The 22,321-nt window shown below is 42.6% G+C and overlaps 1 protein-coding gene across 1 annotated transcript in view; it reads right to left on the bottom strand.

The window, feature by feature from the left end:
• Window positions 1-19,725, bottom strand: part of GUCY1A2 (guanylate cyclase 1 soluble subunit alpha 2) — a 136,448-nt gene extending 116,723 nt beyond the window's left edge. The window contains exons 1-3 of the mRNA XM_058019172.1: window positions 19,468-19,725; window positions 5,099-5,160; window positions 4,490-4,611 (exon numbers count right to left, since the gene is read on the bottom strand). Of these exons, the coding sequence (XP_057875155.1) occupies window positions 4,490-4,611; window positions 5,099-5,160; window positions 19,468-19,725 (442 nt within the window). The remainder of the gene's footprint in view (window positions 1-4,489; window positions 4,612-5,098; window positions 5,161-19,467) is intronic.
• Between the last annotated feature and the right edge of the window lie 2,596 nt (window positions 19,726-22,321).

The following is a 22,321-nucleotide window of genomic DNA, read 5'->3' as shown; positions in this document are numbered from 1 at the left end:
TCAGCCACCCTCTGGGTGATTAACCTTTTCCTAATATTCAGACTAAACTTGCCCTGACACAGCTTCATGCCATTGTCTCATATAAGAGCTAAGATTTTCTTAGTTTCACAAAGGAAACACAGATCTTTAACTCTGACAAATGTACAGAGAACAAATGACTTTTATAGAATTATGCCCTTTGTACTAAATGAAGGATCAGCCCTGCAAGATATATTTAGTCATGAAGTGATCTGCCCTATATAAAGGAGCCTGCAGCACATGTTCTCTTTGGTAGTGACAAGCAAATGTCACCCAGAGCAAGAACTCTCTAAAACCTTACACTAACAATGGATTCCACCTCCTCCTTGGTGACTTGGGGAAGCTGAATCCAGAAACACAATTTATCTCCCTGACAGGACAGGGCTCTGGGCCAGGATTCCATACACCTTATCACCAGGGTATTAGGGAATCCCTGGGGAATTGCCACTGCACCATATCATCCTCCAAACAGAAGATGCCCAGACAGATGGACAGACAAGCAAATTCTTCATGCCACTCTCTGAAGAAAAATCTAAAGAAAGAGCATTATTATCCCACAAGTCACAAATGCCTAATAGGAAAAATTCTTGCAATACACTTGAGTCCACATGCAGAGCTGACTTAGCCATTGATATGTGCTGTGCATTTTTTAAGCCGAATTTTTACGAGACAAAAAATAATTCTGTTGTATAAATTATTTGCTTGAATTAAAAAAATGGAGGAGAAATTTTTTCAGTGCCTTAAGCAATGGAAAGTCAGATAGGTAAAATTACTTCTCCAGGCCTTTCTCCTGAAACCATGATCTGATACAAGTGTATTTGTAACTTCAGACTGCATGACCAAGTGTAATTTATAGAGTTTATCTAACATGGTGCTGCAGTACATGCAATTTAGATAGTTCAGTTTAAAATACACAAATGGGCTTTCAAAGACAACACTTCTTCCATGTTGTCAGAGACTGGGTGTGAACAGTTACTGCTGCTTTACAGATTTTGCACAACAGCTCTTTTTATATGACTATGAATTTAGGTTACTTTTCATTAGTTTTACTATCAAAGTGAGGACAGATTACATATTCCTCAACAAGATGCAAAGAGGCTCCAAAGGAAATACCAATGCCATTTAAAAGACAGATAACTGCCTTAATGAAGTTCCCTTTCTTTTTTTCCCTGTGAAGGACTGAAGAGTGAAAAATAGTTCACATTCACAAAGGCTACACTAATTGTTTGCAGTGTCTGAAAAGAGTGTTTGGATGAGGTGAGGTGAAGGTTGTACACTTTTTATCTGACTTGTGCATTTGGGATGTGAGAAATATCATGTGATATATTGGAAGTACTGAGTGGGGTTCAAAAAGAAAATCGAGCACTTCTCTACTGCTTTGTACAACTCAGTAGCACAGACCTTCTTTGAATATCTGCCAAAGAAATAAACAGGAGATAGGTCATGAAGGCTTTATGTCCCGGAATAAATTCCTTAAAAGCAGTTACAAAACAACAAAAAAGTTTTCATCCGTAATTTCCTGTTACCAAAGTTTTAATTTGCAGCTACATGAAGGTCTTCTGCTGTATTCTGGAAGCATTTAAGTAAAAATGCACACTCTAATCTTACATGAAATCAAATTATTTTAAATCGTGAGGACAAAAGCAGTCCCAAACGAGATTTGCTGTCATTGTTCAAAATGCTGAATGTACAAAGGGTATGAAAATGTCTTTACTTCAAGAAGGTTGAAATCTGAATAGCACTGACATGTGGTTTAAAGGATTACAAAAATCCTGTTATCTCCATTATACAGATGGGAAATTGAGGCACAGAAAGAATAAAAACTTGCCCAAGGTCAAATAAGGAATCTCTTCAGATACAACTTTTCTCTCTAACATACCTCAGTATAAGTTTATAGTCACCTAAGAAAGAAATGTGGTAGTAATCCACATAACATACTTCATCATGGACATCTTTCTCTTATCATTTATTTCTAAAATAGGTTCAAACCAACACTGTCATTCTCCTCTGAACACAGTTTAGTGGAGTACTTGGCAGTGCTGCACTAACAATTGGACTTGATGATCTTAAAGGTCTTTTTCAACCTAAAGGATTCTCTGTTTCTACATGCTTATGAAGGACACTGTAAAAGTATGCACGCACTAATTAATGAAAGCTGAGTCCATCATGAAGCTGTCTGGACTGTTTTTGAAAGGATGGAAAGTTAAATAAAATACTCCAGCCTCAGAAGCTGTCCTTGTAAAGGAAAACAGTGGGACCGATCTGGTACCACACACAGTTTACAGCATGTGAATCTGATGGACATGGGTTCCTTCCATTACAGTGGTTTAAAGCAGGGAGACTTCTACTGATGTCTAGACTTGTAGCAGAGCAACTCAGTAAGGAGACAAGGAGAACCAGGTCCTTGCACTGCAGGAAGATGGTGACACACTTTAGTGCTGACTTGAGAGGTGGAAAATTGCAGCATTCATACATGATGGATCACATGCACCGAGCTGAGTGAACAGCTTGCAGTCAGCACTTCCCTGTGAGCAGCGCAAGCACCAGGACCACAGTGTGAAGCATCTGCTCAGAGTCCTCCAAGCTTACCAGAGATCTCAGCATTTGCACTCTTCTGATGAATAAGGAATGCCAAATGACTTTTTTAGAGGTGGTTAGGAGACTGGAAGAGGTGAATTATGTTGGCAGTATCTAAGGTCAGAGAGCAGGAAGATGCTTCCAAGCATCTTTAAGGAAACATTTTCTTCCAGCCCTAGACAGCAAGTGTCTCTTACTGCTCATATAAATGAACTAAGAGCCAGATTTGGTTCAACAGTTTCTCTAGCCTTCATCACAACCAGATTCATGCTTGCCTCCTGTCTCAGCAATGCCCCTTGCTCCAGGTACACACCCCAGTGGTTACATCCCTCTTTCACAGAGGCCGATCTTCCCAATCCTTATTCAACAAGAAAAATAACTGTGTATGTGAGCATTAATTACACAGCCTCCATCCATTTTTTCCCTGTTGTGATAGGAGCCACAATTAAAATAAAGAAGTTGGGTTTACTGTTCATTCCCTTATGTTCTTATCCCAGATAGGGAGAAGGATTGCTTTTAAATTATCACAGTGTTTTGCTCACACTGAAGTGGGTTTTTTTTGCTAAGAACTCTTTCTTTAAGAGGCAAACTTGTCCAAGAAAAAGTCTCTGCAACCTAATTTTTAACAAAGCCCACTTTAATAGTTCCCAACATAGTAATTCTTAGATGTTATCCCTATACTGTGGTCCCAATCTGCCCCTAATAAACATGCATTTTGAGGATACCACTGAGGAAACAGGTTGCACATTACTCAGCCATGCTGAGGTACTGGGACTGACACACTGCTTTAAAAGCACTATGAAGGTGAAAAACTATTCACAGCTGTTTCATATAACTCATATTTTGTGTCATGGTGAAACAAGTACTGAATGTCTAGTCTGGCTTTTTATAATATTAATGTGCACCTGATAACATGAAAAGTCTCTGCTTTGCATGAGTACTGCCTTATCACTCCTAGCATTTATTTTAGAGAACTAGCATGCAAAAATTTTAGAATTAAAAAAAAAAAGGTAAATAACACTGGAAACATTTAGAATTTGATTTGTTCTAAATTTTCTCCATGACCACACATGCAAAATACAAAACACCACCTCCTTCTAGCAGCAGCTAGAGACACACAGAGCATCCCTGAGAGCATTTAGCATTTTACAGAATAAGGCACTGGATAGCAAAAAAAAAAGACAAAACATTTTGAATGTCAGTGAAACACAGTCATCCCAAAACTAGATCATGTTTGCTGTTTCACAGAGCACATCAAGTCTGCTTAACAGTTTGCAGTAAGAAAGACAGATACACAATGCATATCCTCCGAAAGTATTTTAAGTCAGCAGGATACAAGGGTAAAGACCACAATGTGAGCAGACTATCACCTCACCATATTCCCCTGACATGGAAAGTTAAAACTTATCTTCAATTATCATACACATTCAGATTTCAGTGTTTTGCCTCTTGCTGGAGAAAATCTAAGTTTCCAGAATGTTTCATGTCTCAGGTGCACCCTGCTACTGTTTCTCAGGCCCTCTGCCCACCACGTCCACAGATGATAAAAGTGTCTGTTTTTCTTCAGAACCCCTATAAAAACACTACAGATAATTCCAAGGCTGGCACAGAAGCAAGTCCACTTGCCAAAAGCCTTTGAAACTTCTCAAATCACTGGGTACTGCACAATACACATTCATTGCCTCCACTGACAATCACGTCTGGATTGTCTTAAAAGTGCAAAATGTATGTAGAAAAGGAAACAAATGTAGTAACAGTGCACTGGTATGTTGCTGCCTATATTCTAAATTTCTGTGGTTGGAGCAAAAATTTCTTGTTTCATTGTTGGCATTGGGATGGTCAGTAAAACTTCCTTGCAACTAAAGGAAACAAATTTCCTTGAAAAAACACATACCAAGCACATTAGCCGTACACTGGAGAATTCCTGAGACATCTTCAGTTTCTTCATTGCCAGAGCAGTCTGTATAGGAGCATCTGTTTGATATATTGTGAAAATTCTTCTCTGCATCTCTGTAACTACAGAAAAGAAAAAAGTTATAACAACTCCTTATACAAATGCAAAGTCAACAAATATCTTTCAGAAGTGGTGGCAAAGGATTAAGGATTAATTGCCCCATGATGGGCAATTTCAAGATTCAGCTGGACAGAGTGCTGAGCCATCTTGTCTAGGCCATGCTTCTGTCATGAAAGGTTGGACTAGATGAGCTTTGAGGTCCCTTGCCAACCTGATATTCTATGACTGAAAAGGAGTTGCTATTCTCTTTTTATAAGAAACATTCCAGTTCATTAAGCAGTCGCCATCTGAGGGGATTGTACAGAAGCAGGATTGAACAGCAGTTTACCATTTACATCCAGGTTTTGTATTGCTATTCCAAAGCAACTCTAAGAGTTTGAGAGAAAAAGTTAAAAATAAATTTAAAAGCTTATCACGGAGGGCTGTGAATTGGAAAGCACAGAGCAAAGCATTACCATGCACCTTTCCCCACCTCACATTAACACTTACCCAATAACTTGATGCTCAAAATACTGCAGTGTCTTTTGAAGAGTCTGCCGAATGGTCTGAGGCTACGGAAGAATAATTTTAAAAATTGTGAGATTAGGGAATTGGAGCACAGTTCAATTAACAGATCTTTTCACGCACTATTTTTCTTCAGTTTTACTCCTCTTTATCTTCTACCTGCCATATGCCCATCGCAACAACAGATATTAAATATTATTATTCATTCCTTGTATCTTACTTCACCATTTAAATAGGAAGAATTTTACAATGTGACATAATTAATACTGCTTATAAGGCTAGTTGCACATAACAAAGGAGCCACTTCACTCTCAAAAACAGCTCTCAAAAACTATCACCCACCAACTATCTCAGTAATTTAAAATAATTAATTTGAAATAGTCTGCAAGAAAATGCCATTATTTTGTGATGAAAGTATCACCAGGAAAAGGCATTGAATTTTTAAACTCTATATGCTCCCTAGAGCATTTTCTAATAAAGACTATTATAAAGATGCAATTTATTTCGGCTTATTTTCCTACAAGCTATAACTCTTCAGTCATCTTTCAGATTACCAGAAAAGTCAAGTTCATCAGAAGAAAATCATGGCATGCTTCAAGCACTTCTATGCTATTTCACTTTAATAGGTATTCACCAAACTACACAGGTATATAATTGTCTTTATTTGCATTATTACCACTACTACAGAGTTCACCAAAATACTTATGTATAGAAATGTTTATTTTCTTACTATTACTGCTGCTGCGGCTGCTGTTATTTGAATGAATTCATGAGAGATCTTTTGGCAAAAAAAGGACATGTGATATCCATGTAATTTTCTCTCTTGAATTTTCCAAGTCACTTACGACAAAATGTTATTCCTCAAAAATTACTAGCTTGTATCAAATCCGAGGTTCTTCACCTGTCTATTTTGACCTGGTGCCAGAATTCAGACAGAGATACACAATTGAGAGTTATAAGCTTTTCTTCTGTATCGAAAGCACACATGGACATTTTGATCAGACTCACAACAACATGCACTGAAATTTTAGAGATGTATGGTCTTTTGGTGCCTTTTGGAATAGACATCTAATTGTTTTAGAAAGTAATAGTCAAAATGCTCCTTAATTAGAGGAATATCATTCTAAAACCACAATCACCTTTGAAAGTCTCAAATTTTGCTTACTGACCTACAGATTCAGCAGTTAAAGAGCTGAGCTTCCCACCTTGCTCAAACTCTTGCTCACAAGTTTGCAGAAGGAGTCATCTGTCCTAATGACAGCAGGAAGAAAAAACTGTATACCAGGCTACACTAGGTTTGTACGACTGCAAAAAATTTATTTTCTAGTACCAAACTGTAAGAAAGTGTCTACACTTTTGTATTTAAAAATTAAATTAATTAAACTGTAAAAATTAAAATTTAAATGCATGCACTCAAAAAGAGCATAAGAGGGCTTATAGGAAAGATGGGGACAGGCTTTTTAGCAGGACCTGTTGCAGTAGGACAAGGGCAATGTTTTAGAACTAGAAGAGGATAGAATTAGACTAGAAATGAGAAAGAAGATATTTATAGCAACGATGGTGAAACACTGGAACAGACTGTCCAGGGAAGTGGTAGGTGACTCATTCAAGGTTAAGTTAGATGGGGCTCTCTCTGGGCTGAAGATGCCCCTGCTCATTCTAGAGAGGCTGGACAGAGGACCTTCAAAGGTCCCTTCCAACACAAACTATTCTGTGATCCCATTAACAAAAAAAAAAAAAAAAACCTCAACATAGATGGAAACCTTGGAAAAGGTTTTTCTTGTTAACTATCAAGTAATCACTTTACATCTCTGTGGGAACTAACTTAACTACCTACCTGTGCCAAAAGGCTTTAAAAGTTGCATGTTCTCTTGTAAAACACGATGGAAGCACCATATGAGTGAAACCATCACATATCAAAAAAACATCTCCTTCTCAGTGGTACAGCACATGTTGAAGTCTTCAAGCCTAATGGGCTGCAAACATATTTAATGGCATGTTCTCACTGAGACTCAGAAGCTTTCCTCTGCTCAGAAGGCAGAAAAATCCACTCTTTACATCTAGAAGAGATGTATTTTCTCACAGCAACAACAAAGCAAAGCAGAATAGCTTTAAGCGAAGAAGTGAGACCTGTCATTTCCCATCTCCATAGAGCATTTCCCTCAGCCCCACTCTCTACACACAGAATATCAGTATTCCACCAGCAACTCCTCTGACATGAAACAGGGAATAATAGAAATGTTTGATTGCTAAATTAAATCTCCATTCTCGTTGTCCCAAAGTGCTTTTACAGCAAGAATATGGAATGCAGCAATGCTTGGTATCACAACAGAGAGGAAGAAAAACTGCTTCTTGTCTGCTCAAGAAGTTTTGCAGCTTAGAACACCTGAGCAATCATCCACAGATTGTCTTAGTCCTTCTCATGCCTGGAACACATACTGCACTCCTAAACCAGGGAGTGGGGTTAGAAGTTTCCTAAACCAGGGAAAAATAATTTTGACTACCTCAAGATCTGACAATACAAGCAATCTCCTAGTCCTGAACCTATTTCAATGGTAAACATCCCTTCTCCTGCAGTGCAGAATGGAAAAAAAAAATTCCCATGTTAACTTTCTCTCCTGAAAGTTAAATCAGTTTCCTAGCTGTTGTCAGACAATCCTAAACAACCCCATGAACTCACACCACTTTTCACCGGCAACTCCTATCAAATCTTACAAATTTAATACAGACAAAACCAGGATTTACTATTTAAACATGGGTCATAAACAGAGCTCGATGTAATGCGCTCGGAGCCAGAATGGAAACCAATCCAAGAAGTCACAAAGTCTTTCTTCATCTCAGACAAGAATTATGATGGCATATTGCTGTGCATCGTTAGAGTGTCACTATGCTCACCTTCTCAGTTTGCTGTATTTCATCACTGGTGAATGTCATTTTGCTACAAATGTAATTCTGTTACCAGGGCCATGTCTAAACAAAACAGTGAGAAGAGATATGACACCTGTTTGCCTACAAGGGCAGTTTGGGGCACTGCTTCTTCCACTACTGATAATACATTGCTCATGAGACAGAGAATGAGCAGTAAAATACCTCCACCTCTTTTCTTTTTCTTTTTTTTAATTCAGTAACAAGAATGGATGGAGGCAAAATAGCTAAACCTTCTCCCAGCAGCATAGCATACATGACCTCTCCCAGAAACAGAGTTCCATCACTCAAGGAGGTAAAAGACAGCCTTTAACCATCCACCTCCTCCACTGTTATGCCATTTAGGTGTTCAGTACCAGTAATTTACTGAAGATATTTTAAAGTTTCATAGCTACTTAAAATTATAGGATTTAATGTAAATATAAGCCAGGGACTATTACCTAAACAATTATATGTCAACAATTCCTTTTGATTATGATAATTAACTAGTATTTGTATGCATCACAACAGGAGTAGTCACATCTGCTCATGTGCCTAAGGACAAATCAAAGTAAAACAAATTTTTGTTATTCCTAATTGTAAATTAATCCAAGGATTGCCATACCAGATCACATCCAAGCTCCATATGGTACGATGACATATAAGGTATAAGGAAACACTGGAGATACTCAGATTGATCTGTTGCGTGGCAAAGAATAGAGGACTTCACCAAAATAACTCTGAATTCAGATATCAGGCCATGGCTAACCCTAATGTGTCAGAATAATTTGTAAAAAACTACTGAATCAATGAGTCATACAGGTTTGAAAGAACATCTGGAGGTCTCCTAGACCAACATCCTCCTCAAAGTAATTTGAGTTAAAACTGGTTGCTCAGGTCATTCTTCAGACAAGTTTTGAGTTTCTCCAAGGATGGCGATCTTACAACTTCTCTGGGAAACCTGTGCCAGCATCTGGACACCCTCATGACGTCCCATTTCTTTCCATAATTCTGATTTTAAACTCCCATCTTTTTTGCCTCTCATCCTTCCTCCATGCTGTACCGCCAAGGAAAGCCTGGCTCCATCTTCCCTACACACCCTGCTCAGTTTAGCTGTAGACTGCATCTTTCTGCTCACCCTCTTCTTCAGAGAATGAACCCCCTTCCCCAATAAGCATCATTTAAAGCCACCTTCACAAGGTTGTGCAGCCAATTAGAGATGACCTCAGCTCACTTTGTCAGATTCTTGCTCAGCAGTCCTTGCTCCTCAGAGCATCCCCCATGTCCCTGGAGATCACAGCCTGGCTATCAACACCACCATCACGGCCTGCAAGATGTGCCTGCACCAGCCAGAGCTGTCTCCCCTCCACCAGCAGGACTGAGGAGACCTCAGCTGGGCACCTGCACCTTTCACCCCTGCACTCAGAGCTGTGTGGTCATTCCTGACTCCTCAAGGTCTTCCCTGGCTGCATCATGGGTGCCCGCATGGATGAGCAGCAGCGGTCATAGTCCAGGAGACAAACAAGCTCTGGCAGCCTCTTTGCAAGGCTCATGTGTGAGCTCTTGGCAAGCAGCAAACCTCCTGTGACAGCGGCAGATGGCACACAATGGCTTCTGTCTCCTCAGGAGAGAGCTTCTGATACCTACCACACCATCCTCTTCTGGAACCTTCTAAGGGTTGAGGCTCTGCTGGATCTGCTGCCCCATCTGAAGGGAGGGAGGTCATCTCTCCCACCTCTTCACAGGCACTTTACCTTCTCTGTACCTGATGAATCACAGGTGGAACAGGGGCCTTAGTTATGCTGTCAGCAGTAACCAACCTCCAGCCCTCACCATCTTGAAAGTTTCCACCCTTGACTCTCAAAGCTTATCTCTATTTTTCTCTCCTTTCTTTCAAGATGGAGCTCAGCTTCTTGGCTCTGCAGGGCCTCTGGAAAGATCTGTCCATCCTCCCTCACTATTCTACGACAGCTCTTCCCCCTGGCACCTCACTGCTCCCTGACCAGAGTGCCCGGCCTTTGGCACCACCAGGCCGCAATGCCAGCGGTGGCAGCCCTGCCACAACAGCCACTGTCACTGCCAGCCACCACTGGTTACAAGATGCACTCCTAGAGAAATGTGCCCTTCCTGCTGGATCTCATCCTGCTCCCCAGTACTGCAAAACTTGTTCAAGTCCTGAAGACAGAGGAGTAATAGTTCCTCAAAAACTCCTTCTATAACTAACTGGAGAAAATCTTTATGAAGACATTTGTCTAAATGAACTTGAAGTATTCCTGGTTTTTAAACTCAGACAACTTCTCTTGCAGAAAGGATTCTAGTTTAAACTGTGGGGCTTTTTTTCTTTTTCTGAGTTCAGTTTTCTCTTCCTGCAGTATCATTGCCTCAGTTTTCAAGGCAAAGGGGAAAAAATTTCCCCTTCAACTGCATCCCTTCTTACCGCATCCCTTCTTACAAATGTCTTTCCTAAGGCAATCAAACATAAACTTTACAATCTTCTCAGAATACAGAGATTTCAGCCTATTCTCTAGCCATTTTCTGTTGCCTCTGAAATGTCTTTCATTTGATTGCAACACCTTTGGAAATAAACGGTAGGGCTCATCTGCCCAACTGCAGGCACCCACAGTGATTAATTTAATCCTCTGGTTGGCATCTAATACGTGCCTGAGGACTCAGTCTTTATAAATACCCATTTCTTTCTTTTGTCTAGAAGAGACATTGATTGATTGCTACAGACTTCGACATCTTAAAATGTTTAGGTAAGGACAGACAAACCCCACACTGAGGTGACAGAACTGCACACAGTATCCCAGATGACTCAGTCTCAATTTACATAAATGCAGTTTCAAATTCTCCATGCCATTCCTTTTGCATCCTAAGATACCCAGATGGAATTAGGGAAGAAAGGGCCTGTACAGAACACTGCCAAGAGAGCAGCCAGGTACACAAACAGTTCCTCCTTAGCCCTAACAAAGTTTCAAATATTTTTTCCTCAGAAAAGCTAAGTGGCTCCTAGCTGAGCTTCACAAAGGCTTCAGCAGTCATGCTGTTAAAACCTGAGTGCTTAAAATTTTAAACATGGAAACTGAAGCACTGAAGAGCATAACAGGCTCTGCTAGAAACCACTTTGCTTCTATCAGAATTTCTTCAAGTATGTCCATTGGGTCAGGAGGCCCTCCCACAGTGTTGTGCCCTGGGGAGTTGCAAAGTCCTTCCCAGAGGAATCTGCACCCCTGCATGCAGAAGAGCCTGTGGACCTCCGCCAAATCAGCACTGTGACATTGAAAGTTTTAAATGCTTCAAATTTCAAGTGTTCAATCATAAACTCAGCAGACGTGTATGATTTTAGTCACCAGATTCACTGCTGGTGATCATTCATTAATGAAAAACATTTCCTTTTTCATATTTCAAAACCAATTTTAGTCAGGCCTTTGTGCTTAGGTGACTGCAGATCTCTAAGCACACACGAGCAGGTGTGCATCTGGCCCATCAGAAAGAAGATAAATGGCAAAACAGTCATTTTCAGTCTGCGTATTTTTAATATTTACCCCATGATCATGTAAGCAGTGAAAAACTGTTCCCTCCCTGTCCTTCTGGTCTGCAAAATATTGAATTAAAGAGGTTGTAAACAAAGAATCAAGGCTCCAGTTGAAGACAAACATTTATCAACACTCCCAAGTGCCAGGAGTGGAGAGATAAGCACTGAAATTGCTGCAGCTAGGGAAAAGCAGAACTGAAAAATAAAAGGAAGGCTCCTTTGGCATCCAGCAATGTTCTGATGATGCAGAAAGCAAGAAAAATCCCTAGCAGGTCCTGCACAGTCAGCACTCTCCCTGTCCCATTCCAAGAGCTGAAGAATGGAATGATAGGGGACAGAAATCAGAAATGGAGAAACAGTTTCACAACATAAGCAATCATCTGAAATTTTAAAAAAGAAATAATATTTAAGGGTTTAATAGTGTTTTTGATAATATAACCAGGAAAAACAAAAAGGTCAGCTCTCTAGATTCTGAACATTTTAAGTTGCACCTATTTTTTCAACTGCTTCTATTTGAGCTAAAAAATATATCTTCTTCATGAAGACCAGCTTCCCAATTCCAGATGAAAGCACTCCCTGCTTGCAGACCTCCATGGCTAGCAGCAGATTCGGTATCAAGAGAGGGAGATGCATAATCCCCAGGAGTGGACTGTCTGGGGATCCAGGGCAGGGTGAGTGACAGCTGGAGGCAAACAAGCTGCCTGGAACAGCTCAGGATGATCCAGACGGGACCGTGCGAGGGGGCAGCGCCCGAGCTCAGCGCGACTGGCAGGCAAACCTGAGACACTTCTGCTCCTCAGTTCATACAAACTGGGGTCCTCTTCACAGAGAAATGCTGGAGCACATCAGAGAATTGCCTTAATTTAATAAACAGCATTGAGATTAAGAATTTTGCCCAATACTATTTCATGGCAACAATGCAAACACTGTGAAGAAATAAAGCAGAGCTAAATAATGACTAGAAATTGTAAGGTCTGCATCCCCAGCTGCCTTTCAGCTAGAAGAATCACAGATATTAGGGATGGAAATTGCCTATTAGATCATCTAGCCTAACTCCTTGACAGTGAAGGATAAATATCTCAGGGTGCTATCCCTTATAACACCAGCTGCAATCACTTTGTTAATCTCTGAATTTCAGCCTTGTCTGAAATGGACAGAAAAACTGTTCTGTGCTGCAGAGAGAACGTGCTCAGTAAGATTATAACAGATGATCTATTGCTAATACTACCTGTTCATCTTTTAATGCAACTGATATCTACTACATAAAATCATCAGTGCTACTCCAGCAGACTGATAGGAAATGAAAAGCTTTATAGGTCGGTCCTTTTCAAGGATTTTTTTTTTCTGCTGAGATAGAAGAAGAATCAATTTCCCAGTGTAACTGGACATAATTTCATATGCATCTCTGCATAGGTACTTACCCCTTTGAAACCTATGGACAAACCCCAGATGTTTTTAATCTTCATTCTGAAACTTTGTTTGAGAGTTTGCAAAGTGACACATACAGAAAAATCTGGATACAAGACAGAATAACTTCTTTTACTCAAAGCACTTCATAGCAGCCTTTAACATTAGCACAAGAGGTAGAAGGCAAGAGAAGGCTTTCCTCTGTATTAACATTTTGCATTTTATCAGAGCACAACCAACTGCTGTGAGGTGGTAAATGGCTCTGCTCAAACAGTTTCAAATGAAAAACATTCGTGCTCGCTGTGATGCAGCCATGAGGGCTCACTGCTTTTGTAGGGGCATTTATTAATGATCGTGACATTCTCGGCTCCCTTACACCTTTCTCTATTTGCACCTGCACACTCTGGCCAGGGGAGAGGCAGAGAAGTGCAAAGCAATTTACATCAGTTTTGTGGGATCACCACTAGTGCTGCCATGCTCTGCTCTGCCAGCCAGCAGGTCTGATCTGCCCGTGGGCAAAGCCTATTCCCCAGCAGGGATATGCTCACTGCTCCCAGGCAGCAAACTTGTCTGCAACCTATGAATGCTTCCGACACACATTTTCTCCAAGCACTGAAGGGAAGTTAAGATTCAGCCTGGAACAGCACAAATATTAAGAAAGCCAATATTACTATGACTGGTCTAAGCATTAGATGTCAAATACTTAAACTCACACTCAATAAAATTTCATCAAGGTCAATACAATGCTGCAGGCCCTTGGCCAGATAATTTCTTCAGTATTTTATTTGCTGAAGCTGAACTTTCTTTGCATCAGATGTTAAACTGCTGAACAAAAAAAACAACTAAAACCCACTGTGATGCTCATATTGATGATATTTTCCTGAATTTTCCTGTTTAAGACATCACAGCTCCATTTCAGGCTGATGATGAAATAACAGATTGACTGACTACAGACTGCTTGTGTGACCTTCTGTATAACTGACTTTTGTCTATGTTGAGTTAAAAGATACTCAGCAAAAGTCTGGTTTTATTATACTTTCCAAAAAATCATTCTGTTTGCCTGCTGAAATGAGAAATTAAAAGTTTCCCATAGAATGTGCCTCTCTTCACCATTTTCATGCTTCACACCCACATTCTTGAGAAGGATGTTACTCATGTATGAAGGTCATCCAGCCTGGGCTACTAAGTGAATAAGATCATCACAGCACTGATACTGATATGGGTATCATTTGACATTACCTTATTTCATTCAGAAAGACAGGCAGAAGTCCTTTCTACAGCAGCAGAGCTTAGCTATACACAACGTGTTAATGTAAGTGATAGGGAGCTCAGAATACTTGTGCAAATTTTTTCCAAAATCTTATGCAAAAATCAATTTGCTACCTCTCCTGCTAGTGGCAGCAGCTTGTTAAGGGGGTAGAAATAAAAAGCTAATAAAAGGAGTAGTACTCATGGACACTAAGTGGTAGAGGTTTATGATGGAGCCACGTTTGATATAAGCTGCTACACTGCAACTTCTCTGCCAAAACCCCACCTCCGCTCACTGGAGGATTCACTTGCAATTAAGCAATCTGAAGTTGCAGTAGTTCTGTGACATAAGTCATAGCCTACACACCAACATAAATGACGGCTTTTACATTCACTTTTCTTCCACGGGCAGGGAAAGGGCTGCATTCAGAAAGCCGGTTCTTAAATTCAAACTATTTGGCGGCAGCCAGTAGTAGCTTCCTAAATAACACAGAAAAAAAAATAGGGTTCTTACATTAATGTGTTTTGAACTGGGCATTTAAAGAATAGCAGAAATAATTCTAAGTGAACAGAAAAGTATAACAGAAGTGATTTTCACTTAACAGTTTTGTAAGCAATGCGTTACATTGGCCTTTCAGAAAATAAAATCAAATGGAAGCGTTAGTCAGTTTAATGCTGTGTTGTGCTGTAATTTGTGTTTCAGAAAGATCAGTGCAGTGCTCAGGGGTACACAGATTTCCTGAATGCACACACAGTCACTCTCAGCTCCTTTAGGGACAGCCTATGCCTCTTAGATGGGAGCAGAGTATTTGACTTTTCAAATCAGTGACAAATTGTGTTTTTCTGATTTAGATTCTATTTTCAGCCTGGTATTGGATACAAGTCAAAATAAAACTGGAGCAAAAGTAAAATTGCTGCAAGGAACTAGAATTCAGCCACATACTAAACTGCACTTTTAAAGGCTCAAGCTATGTCAACTGGTGCCAGGATACTGTTCTCCTACAGTAGAGCTTCTAAGGGAAGAAAAATTTTTTTTAATAATGAATATCATATAGCATCATCTCCTCTACTTATAATTAATCAAAATGTATGTCTTTGTGGGTGTAAAATCCATCCTTTAAAACGGAACTCAATAACAAAGCTGGAATCAAAAGGAGAATGTATCATTAAATTTGCTTGTGGTGTGCATATAATTACCAAGTTATTTCTTTAAAACAAGGTCAATAAATCAATGTCCCTATTAAGTTCCCAACATTTTATTATTTATCTCCAATAAACTGCACCCAGCCTGGTGACAAGGGCAACTGTTTGTTTTGGGAGCAGCTGGATCTGGCTCCAGATTTCTCTGATCAGAGTGCATAACCAAAGACCCAGGTTCAGATGAAGGAGGACAGAGGGACATCTGTGTTCTGTCAGGAACATGATTTAGGAACATGTTGGAACGGATAGGAGCTGCCTTCACAATTACTCAGCGCTGTGGGAACATCACAGGGATCAAAGGCTGTGAGAGGGCAGGGACAGTCATGGGGCAATCTGCAGGGAGCACTGCTGCCAGGACCTCATGAGCCGATGGAGCCACAAGAGCTGTGTGCACAGCCTGGGGTTTATTGCACCGGGCAGCAAAGTTTGGTCCCACCAACCATCATCGTCACACCCAGGTGCTGAGCAGAGCTCCCCAGCCCCACAGAAGCTGTGCCTCCACCCTTCTGATGCCAGGGCACTTGGCTACACAGCAGACTGGTACCGGGGGAGGCAGCAGGGCAGCAGCTTGGTGACATGTTCAGCACATGCACAGTTAGTTTGCTGAGTGAAGCTGAGGCAAAAGAGCTGCCTCTCCTTGCATTGTTGCTGCTCTGCCTCCCTGCCTGTGCACCCTGCTTCCCCAGCACAGCTTACTCACAAATGCCAGCGGTGGGTTGTAGATGGAAGTCTCACCACACACTTTCCCCAAAACACAGAGCTGTTTTGGTGGGACGTGAGCCCTATCATCCTTCTAGTTCTGGGGCTCAGAAAAGAGGGGGCTTGCAGTGAGCACATTCCAGACAAACAGTAGCAATCCTTCACCCATCCAGGCATGTCAGGAACATTTACAAACCCACAGGAACATAAAATGAACCCATGCCGAAAGAGGTCCCTACATCCTCTAGTGTAACTACTGCAGGAAAAAATCTCCAATAATCAATATAAGGGAAAAGGTGGAATATCATGCCTGCTGGAAAGTGCTAGAAGCTGTTGTCCTGGAGCAAGAAGAATGGGGTGGATTCAATGCTGCAACACATCAAGATTCACTTTTTGATGTTTTCCCATAGTTCCACAAAAAGTAATGTTTGAGCAAAGTCATATTCAGCTAAAATTGAGACCAAGATTACAAGTGATAAAAAAATGCAGTAACTTGTTTTCACTGTATTTTAGTGTAATATATCTTGAATATCTCATTACTGCATTTCTTTGTAGAGAATCTCGTACATTTCTTTGTACAGAATCTTGTAAGAATCTCGTAGCTGTACTGCACTAACTCATGAATTAATTGCACAGAAGAAATATTCCGTACACATTTTTGCACAACCACTCCTAACATGAAGCCTTCTTGCTGCTCTGCCCTACAGACACCCCTCTTGGGTGCCCAAAGCTCTTTTTCCCCTTGGATGCTCCTTCCTATTCTGTTCAATGCTCTCCACATCCTCAGAGCAGCTCTCAGTAGCTCCTGCTACCACTTAGAACTCTCTGCATGGTACAGTAATATTAAATACACACACAGAATTTTTCTTCAGTGAAAACACAAAACAATGTTTCACTGAGTATATAATCCTAGTCACTGCTGAAGGAAAGAACAAAAATCTACAGCTAAGTATAAACATCAGGAACCTGTAGCATCCTTCAACTTTGAAAGTTGGAATGAGGACAAAGAACTGCTGCATTCATGTCTGAAGAGACAACATTAAACCTTGCAGGCTAGATATACAGTATAAACATCTGTATGCACACAGATATGTTTATATACTTATCAGACACCCCTATCTATAGTAGAATGGAATGAAGACCTGTCTACATCTATAAAAAAGTATTAGAGCTTTTTATTTAGAAAGAACATCTGCCAGTGCTCCCTTCAGATTTGCCTTCTAATTTAACAAACAACATAAATGAATCCTATTAAATCAAAGTGGGTTTTTTTTTACTTCTAATTAAAGTTATTCCTGATTTATATCAGTAGATGTGAAAAAATAATCCGATCCAAAGTGTTAGACATATGGCAACTTGACTTGTTGCATGAAGGCATATATTCAGTACTACAGAGCTCAGTAAGAAAGCACCAAAATAACAAAGCATCTGAACAGTGGTTCCTCTGGGTGAAAAATAAAAAGGCAGGGGACTTGGTTCCTTCCCTAAACCAAGACTAGGACAAGAAGACTTCTTTGACTTAATGACATTAATTTATGCCAAAATGAGTGAAGCTGTAGTTAGGATGCCAAGATAAAAAGGGAAATTTTAAGTAATGTATATAACATTAAAATTCTTAAATAACCTATTTTTTAGCAACAAGGGTTGCTATAATTACCTCCCAGGGAAACCATGAATGCTGTTGCTTGGGACATCAAAACCATGTTACATGAAATTTTTGCATTCTTAAACAAAATTTCTCTGCGAGCAGGGAAGAAAAAGGACTTGGATCTATCAGAGTTTTATTAATGTCTTAATTCAAGGAATGTGTTTATTTTGAAAACAAATTCAACAACTTATATGTAAAACTGTAATTGTCTCTTATAGAAACATAACACAGGAAATAACAGTCAAAGCTTAGAAAACACAAATACTAAGGTTATCTCAAAATGCTGCGCTGAACTACTTCTGAATACTTCAAATATTATTTGGGGTAACATATGCTCTAATTATACCATTGCATTGCTATTAAATTAAATAGCTCCTCTCTTTTTTTAATATACTAAAACAAGACAGGTCACCTGAAATATCATCTATTAATATCAGCATTACAAGACCAGATTCCCAGTGGAGAGGGGAAAAAAAAATCAATGGGAAAGGAAAGTCTTAACTGCAGCTGGATGACTATTAGCTGTTTAATGCACTAAAACTTCTCCCATTAAACACCCTGTCTACTCCTGTCCAGCACTTGAACTCCAAACAGAAAAGAGTATACTAAAACCAATGCAAACTGAGAGTTGATGGTGATGAGACTCATAAGGAATTTCCAGACCTGCCCAGTAATATGAAAAAAGATGATCTGATGCCACAATAGCAGATACAGCTGCCCTGCACATTACGACTACTTGTTGCCATTCATGTTTCATTCTTTAATACATTAAACTATCTCAGAGCCCAAACAAATATTCAGTTGCAGCTGAAACTTCAGGAGGAAATTTTAGCAGTGATCACAGATGTATGTACAGGAGCATAGCGCAATCATAACACAAAGGCTGGAGAAAAAACCTTTTTTACACTAATCTACGAGAACTCCTGAGACACTAATGTCAGTCTTACAGAATTACACCAGCATATGTTACAGGCTCTACCTGAATTCGCTCCTGATGTTAACAGCGTACAGACAATGCGTCCCTGACTCTCAACTACAGGTGCAGCTATCTAGGCAATCATTAAGTCGTGGATTTCAAAGTCAGCTTTAAAGAAACTGACCTGTCAGTAATGTCTGCGCATCCAGGAGGCACAGGGAAATCTGTTGCTGAAATATTTCCGAACACATAGCCGGAACTTTGTTTTGTTTTACCCTATTCAGTACAGAGAAGCCCTACAAATGTAAGAAGTTCACATCCCCTCACTGTTCAGGAACAATGTGCACGCCATGCATCATACAGATGTAACTTTTTATATATTAAAAAAATAAGAAAAAAACCGGTCGCTAGTACCAGTGATAAACACTCTATTGCTCTGTTTTCATTCAGAGAGGGACTCGGCAGAAACGATAAACCCAGCCAAAGCGGCAGCTGCTCCTAAGCGTGACTCTCGACCCGATTTCCAGCACCGGGCTGCCGGGAGCTGCACTCCCGCAGATCTGCGTGGCTGGCAGCCGGCAGCCGGAGCGGGCACGGAGAGGCAGCGGGCTCCAGCGGGCTCCAGCGACCCGGCGGGAGCACTCGGGCGGGGGGCGCGGGCTCCGCCGCCTCTCTCCCGACAGGGACCCGAGCCCCGGGGCAGTGCCGGGCGCGGGCGGGAGCCGGGCGCGGGGCACTCACTCACTCACTCACTCACTCACTCACTCACTCACTCACTCACTCACTCACTCACTCACCGCGGGGGCCGTCAGCCGGCGGATGCTCTCGCCCAGCGAGTCCAGGTTGACCCGCCGGCGGCGCGGAGCGCGGCGTGCCCCGGCGCTGGCAGCGGCGGCGGCGGCGGCGAAGGGGATGTCAGCGGGGCCGGGGGGGCTGCGGCTGCCGTTCCAGCAGAGGCGGGACAGGGGACACTCGCCCTCCTCCTCGGGGCTCGTCTCCGGGCAGTCCGAGCCCAGCGAGCTGAAGGACTCTGACGAGATCTTGCGGCGGGACATGGTGCCGCGGGCGGGCCGGGCGCGGGGCGGCGGCGGGCTCAGCGCGGGGCGGCGGGCAGCCGCGGCGGGCAGCGCCGAGCTGGGCGGGCGCGGGGGCGGCCGCCTCGCATGGCCGCGGGTGCCCCTGGGCGGGCGGGAGGCAGCGGCGGAGCCGCCGCGCCGGAGCGGCGCAGACCGCGGCGCTGCCCCGCTCCGCGGCTCTCCGCGCCGGGCCGGGAGCGCGGGTGCCGCGCCGCTCCGCGCCGGGAGCCTTTAAAGCGGCGGCGGCGGCGACCGCGGTGGCTGCTGCCCTCCTCTGCCTCGGCCGCCCGCCCCGCTCTCCCCTCCCCCGGCTCCCTCGCTGCTCCGCGGGGATCACGTGTTGTTTGGAGCCCTTTCCCCCTCCTCCTCCTCCACCTCCTCCCGCCTCCCCCGCCCCTCTCGCCGCCTGTCGCGCTCGGCCCCGCGGCCCCGCCGGCCCCGCTGCCCCGCGCCGCGGAGATGCCCCCGGCGGGGCGGGCCGAGGGCAGGGCCGAGGGCAGGGCCGGCGCGCAGCCGCTGCCGCTGCCGGGAGGGCGGCGAGGCGCTCCGCTCTGCGCTTTGGAGCTCTGGAGCTGGGCTGGGGGAAGCGGGGACGTGGCCCGGTAGCGCGCACGGCTCCGCGGGGAGCGGCGGTGCCAGCGCGGGGAATGGGGACGATCCCGGGGCCCTCCCATGGCTGCCGCCCCGCCGCCGCCGCCTCCAGTCCCGCCGCGGTGCTGGACAGCTCCCTGGCAGCTCCAGCGGCCGGGAAAGCCGGTGCGCGCTCCCTGCCAGCCCTCCCCGCCTGCGAACTTTTGAAATTATAGTAGGGAAGCTGAAGCTTAAAAAATAAATCATTTTAAAAACTGGGGAGACAGGATGCCGGCCATCAGCTTTCAGAATCAAAAGCTGTCGTCTTTGTGCAAGCACTCCTCCCTTTAGCACTCTAGGTTGTGTCCAAAACTGCAAAGAAACTAAATTCATTCTCACGCTACAGCCCTGGCAATGGGAGAAAGGGCTGGGCTAAGAGAGATGACCAAAGCAGAGGAGCTTCGATCCTGGATGGCACAAAAGGTGTCTTCTTCCCAACTTTCCCGACCCATGCTATCAGTTTAAAGACACCTTTTGAGATTCTTTACAATAGTGATAACCCCATGTAGTTCTCCTCAGCAAAAATGCTCCAAGGAAATGTGATCTCAGCTGAAGTGGTTCGTCCTACCATCAGTGAAGACAGCTTGTCATTACTTTCTCTTTGTTAAAAAAAAAAAAAACCTTATTTTAAAAGGAAATTATTTTAAGGGAGTTTTTACTCTACCTTTTCACTGTACTATGACATGTTTTACAACCTTATCCTTTTAAATGTCTGAATGCAGCCTAAACAAGGACTTACTGAAGAAACGAGGGAGATTTCCGCAGGTGTGAAGGAGCTTTTGAGCATGGCCCCAGGCAGCACAAGCTGATGTCTGCTCTCGGAGGGGGCACAGGTCTATGCCTGAACATGCTGCTTTTAACTGGGGCACAACAACCAGGACATTGCTTTCAGTGTGTCATCCTTGTTTCCCTTGGCTTGCATAGTGTCTTTTCTTTTTTTTTAATAGAAATAGATATGGAGTCTGGTGATTGAAGCCTCTGGCTGGAAAGGATGTCCTGTAAAGCCAGAGTGTTCCATAGTACCTTCTGTTGCCATGGGAAGTGTTACACTTGGGATGCACAGACTTTTTTTTCTGCAGTCCTGGTGATTCCCTCAGCAGCCCTAGGACATGAATCAGGCATGACTTCGCGTTCAAGTAATTCACACACAAACCTTCAGGTCTGTTGTCCTTCTCTGTGTTTCCTTTTCACAGATTCTTTGAGATCAGCTGCACAAGCCCTTGCTGGCCCGCAGGCCAAGCTCCCACCATTGCGGGGACTCAGGAACTAAGGGGTCTGAAAGATGCCCTTTGGTGCTAAGCATCACCCCTAGCACAGCATCACCCCCTAACATCTCTGTGTTAAGATGTTAACATCCTTCACATGCTCCAGTTTCCATTAAATTTATTTCCTTCTCAAAGACCATTTCATATAGTCCTCAGTGAAGTAAAATACCACTGGTTTCCTGGCTGATGCAGTGACAGTGACAACTGTGTAAGAGCCACATGGTTTAGCACAGAAAATGCAAATACATATTTATAAGTTCTAAACTGCAAAAATATCAAAGTGTCAACTGGTTCCATGTGCAGCACTTCAGCTGTAGGGTAAGCAACTTGCTTGGAGGCATTTTGCATTTTATTCAGCACTAAGGAAGAGGGTTTCAACATGACAAAAATTACACCTTTTAGGTCTTCGGTTTTCTCTTTTTCTTGAAGTTTAAAGGAGCACTTCCCAATGCAACTTATTGGTAGCATTTGACAATGCTTGAGTTACCTTTGCAGCTTTAAAAATTACTTTCCTAATGCTCCTCATGGCCATATTCCTTTTATGTCTATAATATAGTGATCCTGAAGTGGAAAAGAAAATTCTCTGCCTCAGTGACTATTCCTGAGGTCAGGACATCATAACCAAATGTACTTGTACCAAACCAACTCTTTTGAAGAACATGAAGGACATTTTCCTTCAA

This window comes from Melospiza georgiana, chromosome 2 (genome assembly GCF_028018845.1).
Source record: "Melospiza georgiana isolate bMelGeo1 chromosome 2, bMelGeo1.pri, whole genome shotgun sequence".
NCBI lineage: Eukaryota > Metazoa > Chordata > Aves > Passeriformes > Passerellidae > Melospiza > Melospiza georgiana.
Note: the sequence above shows the minus strand (reverse complement) of the source record. Positions and strands in the feature narration are given on the sequence as shown.